Raw genomic sequence first — 16,585 nt, 5'->3', positions numbered from 1 at the left:
GAAATCTAAAACGATCCGCCATCAAGCCCAACAATAATAATAATCATAGGTTTAGGTAGACAGCAACGGAAGTTAACACTTGACAGGCCAATCTATTCAGTCTATGAACTGAATAGATTGTAAAATGTAAAAGTAAAGAAACTGGGAGCAATAATATATAGCCTAGAGGGCGTGCATTTAACAGTGAAATTTCTTCTATCATAAATCATACCTTTGACGATGGCTGCATGACTATGTTTTTATTCCTTTACCATTTATGGGAAGTGATAAAAAATAATAATACCAAAATTCATAATATGTGGTCATAAAATCCCAAAAAAAAAATCATAATATGTCAATGTCAGCAACAGGCGGTAGCACCTACCGTTTTTAGACTTTTCATTTCGTCTTTTGTGAGTTTCCTTAAAAGTTTAAAACTCTTATTTAGGAATTTCACAATATTCTGATTTTTCAGAACTTTCAGCTTAGTATTTATCGACAGCTCCGGAAATTAGTACTCGCATAGTTTTAAAACAATGGAATTTTTAGAATACAACGATGTTTCCGCAGAAATAAAGGGCAACATGGTAATTTCGCGCGATTTACTTTGTTTTACAATGTTGAATAGAAACCCGGTAAAAACGATTCTAAACCATACTTCAAGTTCCTTTTAATGTTAAAAATTCAACTATTTTAATAGAAAATAGTAACTTGCCTCACTACCTACACATGAACATTGTTTGGACTGTTGTTAGTCTCTAATTCACAGACAACAGAACTGTTTAACTTGTATGGCACATGTATAGAAGTTCATATAATTTGTTTATTTTCCTATTTATATATGTTTAAAAAGCTAATAGAAAAAAATTAACACAATGTGGAGGAATTTTACTTACAAATTTAAGACTATTTTATGTTGTATGTGCATTACAAAGAAGCAGATCCCTATCTAAAATGATCTCCATTAAAAATATATTTTATACCTAACTAATAAATATCACACATCCTAAAAACTATTTGTTTTTCTAATAGGTACCAGGAAGATTGAAAATGACAGACCAGAATATTATATTTAAAAACAGCAAGACTGGTAAAGTTGAACAGATCTCAGCCAATGATATAGAACTAGTAAACTTTCAAAAATTTATTGGTTCATGGGGACTCAGAGTTTTTCTAAAAAATGGTACCTTACATAGATATGGAGGTTTTAAGGAGGGAGTAAGTATTCAAATAATTACCGATCTATGTACTTTTCAATTACTGAAATATAGAATACAGTCAAAATGTATTAACATTATTGTAAAACCAATATTTCTTATAAGTACTTGTATTATTAAAGTATTATAATTTACCAAAACTCTATGTCTGTATGAGCAATGAAATTTAGGCCTCTTTTCGAATACATTGTGTTCTTTGTTTCAAAGATAATAAATGAATTGGCTAAGTAGGAAGGCATGTATATTTTATGTCAAAAATTAAAATTACAACATTCCACAACATTGAGTAATTTTGCAATTTAATGCACTTACAAAATATACTTTGCAAGTTCAGGATTTTAATAGCAACAACACTTAAAGTCACTCCTCTAAAATATATGTCACATATAAATACTTATTGTTAAAAATAGTAGTAGGTACTTCTATGTTTCTATGGAGTTCAACTGGAATTCATTTGATTTTTATAATTTAACTAGCTGACCCACCAAACATTGTATTGCCGATATTAAAATCGCGATACAAAAGTAGCCGTTGATCGTAGATGGGTGAAAATTTGAAGTTGTATGTATTTTTTAATGCTGACTCATAATCATACAAATTTAAAAAAAAATGTTAAAAAAATTAAAAAAATAAATTCCCCTTAACATTTAGGGGGATGAAAAAAAGATATTGTCCGATTCTCAGACCTACCCAATATGCACTCAAAATTTCATGAGAATCAGTCAAGCCACTTCGGAGGAGTTCGGTCCCGCACACCGTGACACAAGAATTTTATGCATTAGATTTCATCATTATAACAAAAAAAAAGTAGTAGTGTTCCAATATGTAGATTTGTTGGCTCTTACCACAGAGCCCCATAGTCAATCCTTGCTTGCCACATACTAATGTGTTTTCCGTTTTAGAATTGATTTGTAAGTTGAATTCAAATGTTTTTTCAATGCTTGCTTTGGTGTTTCCTTTTTAGTCTTCTGATGTTACAAAAGAGTATGGACTGCCATGATCCTCACAAACCACAACCACCAGACATGATCTGAATATGTTTTTTTGTGGTAGGGCCTCCCCTACCATTCCATAACCATATTATGTTGTTGAAAAAATATAAAGTTTATAATTTTTACTTATTATTATTATCTAGATTATGTTTCAAGAGTATTTTTAATTTATTTAGGAGCAAGAAAAAGTTGCCAAATTCTTCAAAAGTAACTACAATAAGGATATGCTTGAAAAAGAATTGTCATTGAAGGGCTGGAACTGGGGAACAGCCAAGTTCAATGGTGCTGTGCTGAGTTATAATGTCGGCTCACACACAGCCTTTGAAATACCACTGCATTATGTATCACAATGTAATACTGGGAAAAATGAAGTTACACTGGAGTTCCATCAGGTAACTATTGTTTATTGTGGTTTATTGGTAAATATTTCGTATTCTATTCCCATCCCATAAGATATCCATTATGATATCAGGTTGAATGAGGTAATACTATTTTAATGTGAATTGTGAATTCCAGAATGATGACACACCTGTATCACTCATGGAGATGAGGTTCCACATACCAACCAGCGAGCTGGCTGGTGACATGGATGCAGTGGAAGCATTCCACCAACAGGTCATGAACAAAGCCAGTGTCATCTCAGTTTCTGGTGATGCTATTGCCATCTTTAGGGAGCTGCAGTGTCTTACGCCACGGTATAACATCAGAATATTTTGAGATTATATTTTTAATTTGATTTTAAGTGAAATTATCTAATTCCAAATTCTTGTGATTCCTCTGGTGTTGCAAAAGAGTATGTATGGGTGATAGTGATGAAGTACTAGCATGATTGTTTAATAAAAAATATATCAAAATAATTTTGTTACAGTGGTCGCTATGACATAAAGGTGTTCCAAACATTCTTCCAACTCCACGGTAAGACCTTTGACTACAAGATTCCAATGTCGACAGTACTCCGCCTGTTCTTACTGCCACATAAGGACACACGGCAGATGTTCTTTGTGGTGTCTCTGGACCCACCCATCAAGCAGGGTCAGACTAGATATCATTATCTGGTGCTGCTCTTTGGTATTGAGGAGGAAACTAGCTTGGAGTTACCATTTACAGAGTAAGTTTATATGTAAGTTTAAATTTTAATATTGCAGCACCAAGAAAAATATTCCGCTAATGGAAGTTTGACTTTATGAACATACTCATAGGAATCAGTTTGCTACTTCTACTTGTAAATTGCTACAAAATTAATAATAAAACAAAAATGCATGACTGAAACAAGACTTTCTACCAGAACTCAAATAATAATACCAAATCTATGGTATATTTTTTTAAACCAGAAACAGGAACTTATAGGCATATGGCAATAAATATATAAAGTTATATTAAATATATAAAGTCATGTTAATTTTGAGTTTCATCATAGCTTAATTGTAATTGGTATTTTTTTTAATTCAAATTCAAATAGTTTATTTCTCAAAATAGGATAACCGCATCACTTTTTGAAGTCAAGAAAATATAAAAATAATAGAATAATACAGTCCTACTGCTTATAAATTAAAATAGTATGCAGATCTTTAAATTATTTACATTGTTTTAATCCCATGCACTTTTATCTGTTATATAATATTTTAAATTTTTTTAATTGTAGTTTGCAAATTTCTTCAGGGATTGTATTATAAAAACGGACACATTGTCCCCTGAATGTTTTGTCTATTTTCGTTAGCCTTGTGTGAATCAGAGCAAGATTATGTTTATTTCTAGTGTTGCAGTTATGAATGTCACTGTTTTTTTTTTAAATGATCTATATTTTTATGCACAAATATTAGGTTTTCAAATATTTATTGACATGGTACTGTGTATATGTTGATCTGCTTAAATTTATCTCTCAACGAATGTCTACTGGACAGATTGTAGATTGCTCGAACAGCTCTTTTCTGCAGCACAAAAATCGTTTGAATATCACTAACATGTCCACAGTAATATACCGTACGACATAACAGTATGTGTCGTGTCTTCGTTTGTGAGCTGGCGAATTTTCCTTACAGCAAATGCTGCAGAACTAAGTCTATTCGCCAAACCAGCTATATGTGGACGTGATTTAGTTGTGGTTTTAATGTTATGTCCGTAATAGTATTACTGTCTCTGACCTGGTTGAAGAACCAGTTGTTCCAAATACTTTTGTAATATACAAAACTTGTGTTTCAGGGAAGAATTGAAAGAGAAGTATGAAGGGAAAATTACAAAAGAACTATCGGGGCCCACTTACGAAGTGCTGGCAAAAATAATGAAAGTTATAATAAATCGGCGTGTCACTGGTCCAGGAGACTTTTTGGGGTAACTTGAAACTATGTATTTATAAAAATGTAAATTATAAGTTACAATAATATCTAGAATACTTTACAGATGATATCTTCTCAAAATAGAGATTAACAAACTCTTGATCATCATTTATATGTCTGTATTTATATAGATAGAGTGTGATATTTGAGGTTGTGACACAAAAATTGAGGTTGACAGTTAACCTCTATTTTTGACGATGCACACACTAACACAAAGTGACATACGAATCGCGAGTGTAAGACCCACACTAAAGAAATAAACCTGGCCCTGTTTCATTGGTTGTCTAGCAGCAAGAGGCGCTACATATAAACTATCTATACTATACTACTATATATATATAACTATCTATTATAGTAATTTCACTAGCTACGGCGCCCTTCAGACCGAAACATAGTAATGCTTACACATTACTGCTTCACGAAAGAAATAGGCGCCGTTGTGGTACCCATAATTTAGCTGGCATCCTGTGCAAAGGAGCCTCCCATTGGTATATTTGATAATGATATATTAATTATTATGATTTTTTTTTTCAACTCTTTGATTTACCTCATTGCACCACCTCTAGGCACCACAAGACGCCCGCGATCGCGTGCTCGTACAAGGCAGCCGCCGGCTACCTGTACCCGCTAGAGAAGGGCTTCATCTATGTGCACAAGCCACCCGTGCATATCCGCTTCGAAGAGATGGCTTCCGTTAACTTCGCCAGAGGAGGCGCTTCTTCCACCAAGTCAGTAATTTTTTTATTAAAGCACACCACATCATCTAATATATAAAATTCTCATGTCGCAGTGTTTGTAGTTAAACTCCTTCGAAACGGCTTGACCGATTCTCATGAAATTTTGAGTGCATATTGGGTAGGTCTGAGAATCGGACAACATCTATTTTTCATCCCCCTAAATGTTAAGGGTGGTCCACGCCAAATTTTTTTTGACATTTTTTTTTAAATTTGTTTGATTATGAGTCAGCATTAAAAATACATACAATTTCAATAAATTTTCACCCATCTACGATCAACACGGCCTTTTGGCTAAGATTAAATTAAACAGATTTTTGTAAAATGACGGGGTGTTAGGGGCTCGCTCCACTCCTGTCATGGGTCGGCCGGGATTATTGGCCCACATAAAAAAAAATACTTTTGTATCGAGATTTTAATATAGGCAATACAACGTTTGCTGGGTCAGCTAGTATACAATATAATTTTCTTAATCTTATGTTACAAGTTCTAAAGTATAAGAGAATTATAGTGAACATAAATTAATGAATTATAAATTTTAAATTTAACTTATTAATTAGAAAGAATGGAATCGAAGATTGAGTACCAGCTAAGTTTTTAACAGCACTTTCTTTGAATCTGACCATCCCACAACCGAATATGTCTAATTCTGAATTGTTATTGTTTAACTTATTGTACTTACAAATAATTCGAGCGAAAGGTGCCTGAACTCCCAGGTTGGTTTTTACAGAAGGAACTTTGAAGGTTCTCTTGATTTTGAACCTTGGGAATGAATATGGGACGGCAAGGTTAATATTCTGTAAGAGTTTGTAAAGAAATATTACAAAAAAAAAAAATTGAAGTAGGCGTTACTTTGCGGAAATCCATAATTATCCAAATGATTTGAGTTTTGTTTAGTGTTAATTTCGCCAATATTTGTCTTTAAACAATTCGACACGTGTTTCGCCACTACACGAAGCATCCTCAGGACGTGTTGTCTCGCCAAAATCTGGCACGAGACTGAAGAGTGAAGTGTAGACTGTAGAGGCGAAACACGTGTCGAATTGTTTAAAGACAAATATTGGCGGAATTAACACTAAACAAAACTCAAATAATTTGTATAAGAAGTATTACTCCGGCAAGATAACTCCAAATTATATATATTAGTTAGTTAAATTAATATATCTTCATAATTTGCATTGACTATTGAAGTAGAAGTTATTTATTTATTTATTTATTCATAGGGTTTGCCAATAGGTTTACATCTTAGTTACGACCAGAATTCACATTTCATATTAAAAATAGAGATGCAGACCCAATGACAGGCAAACACAGCTTGTGTTTAAAACAATATCGCTTGGTATGGATACCGATTAAATATTAATAAAAATATCGAAGACTAATAATTGGTAAGAATACGAAAATTTTGAAAACAAGTTACTTTTGAATTAACTTAAAGAATCAAAAGAAATATCTATACTAGTAGTAGTGTGACAGCTACAAACTGATGATGCCTACTACTCGGCTAAGTCGAGTTAGTAAGTCTTTTGTGGTTCGATGTATATGCTTTTACAACAAGATCCCAGAAAATGTTCAAAACAAAAGTATTACGTTATTCAAAAGAATTGTTAAAAAACGTTTGTGTGGTAAAGGTTACTATAACATAAATGACTTTCTTAATGATACCACAGATTGGGAATGGAGGGACCGCCCTCAGGCTATTAAATAATAAGTTTAATTGTACAATATTAATTTGTAAACATATTTATTCGATGATAAAAAAGCCCGCTGAGTTTGTTGCGCCCATTCTTCTCAGGTCTGAGGCATTCATTTTGGAATGGGTGGTAGTTTTTTGACTTTCAATAAGTGATGTCACATCCTATTTTTAATAAAAAAAATTGAATTTGAATTTAACTTAGTTGACAGGGAAAAGTAAGTTTAAACTTACAGTAACTTTTACATTGTGTTTATTGACAAGACAGTATATGTTTGTGTAAGTTAATCAAATTTTATCCCTACTTTCTATATAGCCGTTTTAATAAATATTTCAGGTCGTTCGACTTCGAGATAGAGTTGAAGTCGGGCACAGTTCACACGTTCAGTAGCATCGAGAAGGGTGAATACGACAAGCTGTTCAACTACATCACGTCTAAGAAACTTCACGTCAAGAATACCGGCAAGAATGTAAGGCCACCTTTAGGAATTTACTCTGTTTATTAGTTTAGAATTTATATCAGTGCTTTTTTTTATGGAATAGGTGGACAAACGAGCGTACGGGTCACCTGGTGTTAAGTGATCACCGCCGCCCACATTCTCTTGCAACACCAGAGGAATCACAAGAGCGTTGCCGGCCTTAAAGGAAGGTGTACGCGCTTTTTTTGAAGGTACCCATGTCAGTGTTCCCAACGTGGGCCCCACGCTCCACAGGGGGTCAATTTGATAGTTAAGGGGGCAATTTAAAAATAGCTCGACATGACTTAAGCCCTTTCGCTTTGGGTTATTTAATCCATGACTGGGAATGAAACATTCATATTCATCATATAAATGTGTGCACCTACCGGGATTCGAACCCGGGACCTCTAGCTTAGTAGGCAGGGTCAGTCAGTGGGCTATAGGGGTCGTCAAAAGTACAAGCACAGCTCTATTTTGCGGCAGAAATACATTTATTTTTTAAATTTTTTAGGACAAGGCGCTGTACGACGATGACTTCGGCGACTCGGACACGGAGAAGGAGCCCGACGCGTACCTCGCTCGCGTCAAGGCGGAGGCCAAGGAGCGCGCGTCCGACGACAGCGACGGCTCCGACGAGAGCACCGACGAGGACTTCAACCCCGACAAGGCCAAGGAGAGCGACGTCGCCGAGGAGTGAGTGTTCTTGTTGTTTTAACTCTTCCGTACCCGAATGATATTGGACAGACACCCAACTATGGGCTATATTTCTCCGGGACATCATACAGACACCGAGTTCGCCTCACCCTACTAAGGGCTATATTTCTCCGGGACATCATACAGACACCAGATTCGCCACACCCTACTAAGGGCTGTATTTCTCGGGGACGCCATACAGGCACCAGATTCGCCACACCCTACTAAGGGCTATATTTCTCGGGGACGCCATACAGGCACCAGATTCGCCACACCCTACTAAGGGCTATATTTCTCGGGGACGCCATACAGACACCAGATTCGCCACACCCTACTAAGGGCTATATTTCTCGGGGACGCCATACAGACACCAGATTCGCCACACCCTACTAAGGGCTATATTTCTCTGGGACGCCATACAGACACCAGATTCGCCACACCCTACTAAGGGCTATATTTCTCGGGGACGCCATACAGACACCAGATTTGCCACACCCTACTAAGGGCTATATTACTCGGGGACGCCATACAGACACCAGATTCGCCACACCCTACTAAGGGCTATATTTCTCCGGGACATCATACAGACACCAGGTTCGCCACACCCTACTAAGGGCTATATTTCTCGGGGACGCCATACAGACACCAGATTCGCCACACCCTACTAAGGGCTATATTTCTCCGGGACATCATACAGACACCAGGTTCGCCTCACCCTACTAAGGGCTATATTTCTCGGGGACGCCATACAGACACCAGATTTGCCATACCATACTGAGACGGCGTGTAAATGTACCTCTAAGAGATAGCACTACTGCTATATGTAAGTAGGAAAACAAAGTTCAAGAGAAAAAATAAACAATGGTGCCTGGTGGGCTCATCCTTATTTAGCTTTAGCATTTAGTTATTAAATCTCTATAGAAATTATCTGATGATGAATTATCCTAAATTAATGGTCTACTTTTTCGATAATCTTTAAAGAATAATATGCGAACAACCTCTGGACCGGCAGGGTCGCAACTCACTAATAATATTTCAGAAACAAAACAATGTTTTATATTTTATTTTGAAAAAAATATATCCATTTTTTGTTATAATGGTATATTATATTAACATAATTTGTGTGTGACTTCAACTTAAAGGCTCAGTGATAAAAACATCTTTTATTTGCAATTATTTATTACCTTTTTTTATTTCAAATAACACCTGGTATTATAATCCAATCATATGAATGTGTCTCTCCGCTCATATAATAAAATAGTAAAATTTTAGACACAGATGTTTTTGATTCGAGATATTAATGTATGTATATAGAATGTGGAATTATTGTAATCTATTTGGAATGCCCAGATAAATAAATAAATTTGTTTAAAGAAAACTAATCTTATAACTATTTACAATATGACTACATAAAATTAAAACTATCATTACATGGAAGCGTACCAAGACTACTTGCAGCATTTCCATGTTGGATAGCTAGGCTGATCCGTTGACCGAAATAGCTGTCAGCGCTTGGGTTGCCAGTAGACCTATTGTGGCGAGAAGATAGTACAAATGTTTAAATGATTTCAGATATGATACAAACCCTTCATCATCAGAGGACTCTGACGCATCGAATGCTTCCAAAGATAGTAAGAAAGATAAGGACAAAGAGAAGGAAAAGAAAAAGGACAAGAAACCAAAGAAGGCGAAAACTATTGTAAGTTTGTATTTAAATATTTGAATTAAGAACTTTATAACATTAATTGTCATTTATGTGGTTATAGCCACGTAACAAGAGTACTAGAGATGTAGGTACCTGGCCCATACTGTTTTGCGGATTTTTGGTATAAAAATTTTCTTGTGGAGGCTCCTTTGCACAGGATGCCGGCTAGATTATGGGTACCACAACGGCACCTATTTCTGCCGTGAAGCAGTAATGTGTAAACAATATTGTGTTTCGGTCAGAAGGGCGTTGTAGCTAGTGAAATTATTGGACAAATGAGACTTAACGTCTTATGTCTTAAGGTGACGAGCGCAATTATTGTAGTGCCGCTCAAAATTTTTGGGGTTTTTCAAGAATCTTGAGCGGCATTGCATTGTAATGGGCAGGGCGTATAAATTACCTTCAACTGAACGTTATGCTCGTCTCGTCCCTTATTTTCATATCAAAAAGCCCGATAGCGCATAACCAATTTTGATTTGTTAATGTGTGCGTTAGTATTCAATATTCAAAATACTAAGGAGCTATTGCCAATCGTGGCTGACTGTTTACGACTTGTCAAACAGTAACAACAGATTCTCTTTCCTTTTCCATCTTGTTGTATCTCCGGTAGAGATTTTCTTCACTCTCGCACGCTATGTTTGTCTTGTTACAACATACGTCAGCAATTCTCTACCACCACTCCCGCGCGTGTTAATTTTACATTGAATATTTCAGTCTGAAGCGCCTCGTAAACGCAAGGACCCCTCGAAGAAACGCGAAAAAGACGTGAACGCCCCAAAGAGGCCCTCGACCGCGTTCATGCTGTGGCTTAACGAGAACCGGAAGAGCATCCTGGAGGCGAACCCCGGCATCAAGGTCACCGACGTGGCCAAACGAGGTGGAGAGATGTGGCGCGACCTCGGCGACAAGTCGGTCAGTACATACATATTATGTTTGTCATAGTCAAGAAGGCTCGGGTGTAATTGGATGCGGTGCGAGTGTGGTCGAAAACGGCGCCGGGGGAGCGCCGGGCGTCAGTCACGGAACAACTATCTAGCGATACGGACGTGTGACATGCGACAGACGGAAACACCACGTTCTTATTACATAATCAAGGCTTAGTGGAGTGTACCATTATTAAACTGTGTTTGACTTGCTGCTATGTTCAACAGCACCACAATAATGGACAACCTCAAAGACCCGGACAATGTGACCGGGCTTCAACCGTCATATTTAATTATTTTCGGTTTCAAATTAGCTTTTGCAATTTAACATTACAAGTTATTGAATGTTAGAATCTACTATCCATTCTAAATAAAAATATATTAATCGTAATGAAAACAGGCGCTTGTAACTCATCATAATCTTATGTCTTTAAACGAGCAATTCTTGTATATATATAATCTGAATCTCGGAAACGGCTCCAACGATTTTCATAAAAATAAGTATGCATGGGGATTTCGGGGGTGATAAATCGATCTAGCTAGGTTTCAATTTAAAAAAAATGGTTTTATCCATGTTTGAATGAGAAACAGCTACAATAACAATAGAATTCAAAGGTAAATTTCGCCACTATATACAAGACTGTTATAGCTCAGATGGGACATTGGGTGATCCGGAAAGCAGAAGACCCCGGTTCGAATCCAGATGTCCTATTAGTTTTTTTTTGTTCAAGTTATGTACATTCTTAAACATTTTACATAATACCAGCTGACCCAACAAACGTTGTATTGCCATGTAAAGTAATAAATAAAAAAATCCATTGCCATCTCGCAACCCTATGGCGGATCTGTGGATGTAACAGAATAATATAAAAATCGCGATGTTTATCGTAGACGAGTGAAAATTTGAAGTTGTATTTATTTTTTAAAGTTGTATCATAAAAAAAATAAAAATTTTAATCTAAAAATTAAAAATAAAATGGGGTGGACTACCCTTAACATGTAGGGGGATGAAAAATAGATTTTGTCCGATTCTCAGACCTGCCCAATATGCACACGAAATTTTATGAGAATCGGTCAAGCCGTTTCGGAAGAGTTTAACTACAAACACCGCGACACGAGAGTTTTATATATTAGATATAATTTATCATCTTTATTTGAATAAGCAACGATAAAACACTTCAGATTAATTTAAATTCAGATTGCAGTGAACAGTGTGGCATAAGCATTAGTGAAAGTTTATAATCTGGAGACGAGCACTAGAATACTTGAAATTAAGTATGTTATTTGTAAATCTATATTCTACAGGGTAGGGTTAGACATTGTTGTCAAATAAAAAATTACAGACAACAAAAGATATCAAACATCGGTAAGGTATGGTCACTGTACAACGTACAGTTACATGCAGTCGGGGCCTGTGGTAAAGTGCGGGAGTACCTCCCCCCGCTGTCCGCACGACTCGCCTCGCGCGTCTGTAGTGTAGTGCTGTGGCGTAGTCGTAAATTATCGTGTTATCGCTTTATTAATAATAAATTGCGATCTAATGTTATTTTTTTTTTATTTTAATAATGATGTAATAAGATTTGTATGAACTCAATTCGATTCCGACAAAATTTGGCGAATCAAACCTCCTGAGGATGCCTCGTGCAGAGGTGAATCTTAGCGGAATTAACACTCGAGAAACTCACAACATTTGGTGAATTCATTTAATTGATGTAATGAGTGGTAATGATCCATAACAAACACGCAATGTCCATGCTAGGCTTTTGTTGGTTTATAATATGTTGGTGTATGTTTTAGGAATGGGAGGAGAAAGCCAACAAAGCGAAAGAAGAGTACAACATCGCTATGAAGAAATACAAGGACAGTGGCGCAGCGGACGAGTTCAAACAGAAGAAGAAACAGGCAGAGAAAGAGAAGAAAGCAGCGGAGAAGAAGAGCAAGCCCAGTGCGGCGGCAAGCAAGAAACAGAAGAATACCAGCGTTGGTTCAGGCTCCGGGAAGTTCACCAGCAAAGAGTATATCGATGATGATGACAGCTCCTCCGATTCTGACAATGATAAGAAAAAAGATGTGAGTTTTGTTTATGTTATATATAATATTCTTGGTAGTCCGCTACATAAACCATATACTGTTCATTTACTTTATATTAATTTCTCATACTGGCGAGAGTTAAAAGTGAACTTCAGTAAGTTCACAATAAAAGTAAGTAAGATACCGATTAAAGGTCCAAACTCAAACCCACGTGCACACTCACTCACTCACATACACATACACACACACACACACACAGTTTTTGGATTTGTATAAAATGTGTGATAGTTGTATAATTTGGTTTTTTCATTTTTGTTATATTGTTTATCAAGTATTATGTATCCGCTGAGGAAGTTGAGAAAAACGGTGAAGAGGAAAAGAAGATAGAGTGATATTTTTTTAGAAGGAAATGTTGAAATTGTTCAAGTCAATGATATTATTATAGTATTAAAAGAGGTAGATACGTCACTAGTGCGCCGATAATCAATAGCCAAAATTGAGTCAATTGGTCCTTTGGTCGTAGTCGCTCTCTCGATACGAAAACGGTACACACGCGTTTGTTGTTGACAGAATTGCTTACAATTTGATATAGGTACAACATTAAAATGCCGTCTTGTATTATGGGAAGATGCACTAATTACGAAAGTAAAATAAATCATAGAATTACATACCACAGTTAGGAAATCGTGAATTATAACATTTTATTTGATTTCATTATTTATCTAACAAAATAAATATGTTGCCATGACAACGCCAAGCCGATCATAGATTAACGTACAGAAATGACAAAATATTGATGCTGCCTGTTGCGGTATGATCGAGGTAGAATATTTTAGGAAATGATGTAAAAAAGTAATTGTTGCAGTGAATGTAATAATTTTTAATAAATTTATAAGTGCGTATATAGGTAGCTGAACTATCAAACTACTAAAACAAGTTTTAGGGTAGGTAGCGGATGTAGACAGTGAGCGCTATTTGTTTACGTAGGAGTTTTTTCAGTATATATTTTCAGTGTATTATATGTAGTGTGTTATTGCAATGTTAAATTATTCATGTGTGCGTTTGTATAAAAAGGCATAAAAGGCATTTATTTTCTCAAAATTGATTCCTTTAGAATTCTTTTTGATGTCGTTTCTTATACTACTAGATACTACTACCGCTTCGGAAACAAATGGTGCTCTGAGAGAGAAGAAGCGGCGCAAGAAACTCTCCCAGCATTCTTTTTTTATGCGCTCTTTTCAATAAAAATATACAATATTGTACAGTCGCTATAAAATAATCACAATCTAGTCCCAGGCTGTCCGATCATTTAGATATTCAGCAGTGGAGTAATAGGAGCAGAGCCATTTTTTTTATAAAACATTTAAATTTATTTATAGATAATGCCTGAACAGTGGCTGGGACTTTATTGTAGAAGTGTATACATTTACCCTTAAAGCTATTATGTATCTTATGAAGCCTACTAGAATTAGTTACAAGCAATCCCTTATTTCTAGTGTTATAATAATGAAAATCACTATTAAGAGCAAAAAGGTGACGATTTCTGTGAACATATATTAAATTTTCATAAATGTACTGACAATAAATAGTCATAATATTTATTGCTTTAAATTTTTCTTTGAGAGACTGTCTATAACCAAGCTGATATATAGCACGAACATATATATCATTTTCAAACACCGAATGTTGTCTCGTAACCTATCTATACTTTTAAATATCATTGGTTCAAGTAGGATGTATGCTTCATGTCGAAGCATCACCACAAAACTAACCATGGCGAAACAATTGTTTGTATGAGTATCTACTAATATCACAATATAGATAAGGATTAAAAATTAATCCAAAACGTATTTAGATAATACTTATTTATACCCACTTGCTGCTTTTATCACAAACATTCATGAACTTATAAATTTTTGGTGAAGATATTTAATCATTTCCATATTGGTCTTTTAAGACAGTAAATGGGGAGACGAGCAGGACGTTCAGCAGATGGTAATTGATACGCCCTGCCCATTGCAACTTAGTGCCGCTCAGGATTCTCGAAATCCCCAAAAAATTCTGAGCGGCAATACAATTGCGCTCGTCACCGATTAGACGTAAGATGTTAGTCTCATTTGCCCAGTAATTTCACTAGCTACGGCGCCCTTCAGACCGAAACACAGAAATGCTTACACATTACTGCCTCACGGCAGAAAAAGACGCCTGGTGATTGTAGGATATTTGTTGGTCGAAGTACGTACCAGTACTTGGTTTTGCATTTAAAAATTAATAATAATTTTTAAATGCAAAACATTTTGCAATGTAAAAATTAATAATAATAGTAATTTTTACATTACAGACGAAGGACTCAAAAAAAGAAAAATCGAAAAAATCGTCATCAGAAGCCGAGGCGTCCTCTGGGTCCGGCAACGAGAGCGGAAGCGGTAGTGATTAATTATAATAAACACTCGATATCGTGTTGAAATAATTCCACATCAGTGCCAACATTTTATACCATCAATTAATCTCATTTTTAAGTACCTACAGAATAACCATACTAAGCGTAACAGTATGTATATCATAGAGTTGATTTTTTTCACATCAATTATCTCTTTTAAATAAAACACTTCGTAAGATTTTTTAACAAACTTCCGAGTGTTGGTTGAAAACTGTCATCTATCTGAAAAGTTCACGAAACGTCGGGATAGCTAAAATAATGATACAAAAGTAACTTTTACGCAGAAAATAATTTAAAAACATAATAACACGCGTTTTAATCCTAAAATGTTTTATTTCAATGTGTAACACTTGCGTTAATCAAAGGAAATGCTATGTAATCTCATTTCTATTTCTTGTTAACATTAACGATCCGTAGCATAAATTACCTTTTATCTTCTTAGATCATTTATACGTCTAGATAGACTGTGTCAGCATGATAACGTCGAAAAAAAATTGAGGCTAACTGTTAACCTCTATTTGGAGCAATGCACGCACACTAACACCAAGTGACATACAAATCGCGAGTGTAAGACTTGCCACGCACACTAAAGTAATAATCCCGGCTTGTTTTTACTTACACAAAAGTTGCCTGTGTTGCCATATTGACTGTGTGCGACAGAAATGTACCTTATAAAATATCTAGTAAACTGATCTGGAACTTGAGATGTTTTTGATTTCTCATATTCTGTTTGTGTAAATAGTTCTAATATTAATTAGATTTAAGTTCTTAATTTTAATTTTTGTGTTTCCTTATGAATATAATTTCCAAATGACCTGAGTAGTTTTATTAATTTAGGTAGATTGCCAATACCATGTTTAGGTACATTAAAAATCTGTTGTTAGTGAAGATGAAGTAATGGTAAGCCGACTTCTGTGGTAAGTTTGTATTCCTGTGTTTTCTGGGGCATAAAAATAATAGGGACGTCCCTGGCCCAGGGACTAAGAGGCGACTAAGGGCATTTACCAGCAACAGCGCCTTTTTATGCCGTGAAGCAATAATGTGCAAACATTACTGTGTTTCGATCTGAAGAGCGGCAGCTAGTGAAATTACTGGGCAAATAAGACTTAAAATTTTATGTGAGTGCAATTGCTGTGTCGCTTAGAATTTTTGGGTTTTTCAAGAATCCTGAGTGGCCCTACATTGTACTGGGTAGGGCGTATCAATAACCATCAGTTGAACGTCCTATTCGTCTCGTTCCTTATTGTCATATAAAATATCCAGTAGGCGTCTCAATACGTAAGCCGTTCAATTCAATTGATCAATGGTACCGCTTTTTTTTAATGAAGCTGTTAATTAGTTAGTCGCATTAATTATCAACTCAGGAAACGTTTGTTGTAAATAATAA

General features: G+C 35.6%; 1 protein-coding gene across 1 annotated transcript; it reads left to right on the top strand.

Annotated features, from left to right (window-relative positions):
* Positions 1–343: 343 nt before the first annotated feature.
* On the top strand, positions 344–16,012 carry LOC126979594 (FACT complex subunit Ssrp1). The gene is made up of 13 exons (XM_050828967.1): positions 344–566; positions 1,012–1,197; positions 2,365–2,580; positions 2,705–2,883; positions 3,057–3,296; positions 4,388–4,516; positions 5,088–5,249; positions 7,286–7,418; positions 7,918–8,099; positions 9,672–9,798; positions 10,519–10,716; positions 12,525–12,797; positions 15,100–16,012. The coding sequence occupies exons 1-13, from the start codon at positions 516–518 to the stop codon at positions 15,193–15,195; spliced, it is 2,172 nt and encodes a 723-aa protein (XP_050684924.1). The 5' UTR covers positions 344–515; the 3' UTR covers positions 15,196–16,012.
* Positions 16,013–16,585: the final 573 nt, after the last annotated feature.

Source organism: Leptidea sinapis, chromosome 3, assembly GCF_905404315.1.
Source record: "Leptidea sinapis chromosome 3, ilLepSina1.1, whole genome shotgun sequence".
Taxonomy (NCBI): domain Eukaryota; kingdom Metazoa; phylum Arthropoda; class Insecta; order Lepidoptera; family Pieridae; genus Leptidea; species Leptidea sinapis.
The sequence above is the reverse complement of the archived record's forward strand: the minus strand, read 5'-3'. Positions and strand labels throughout refer to the sequence as shown.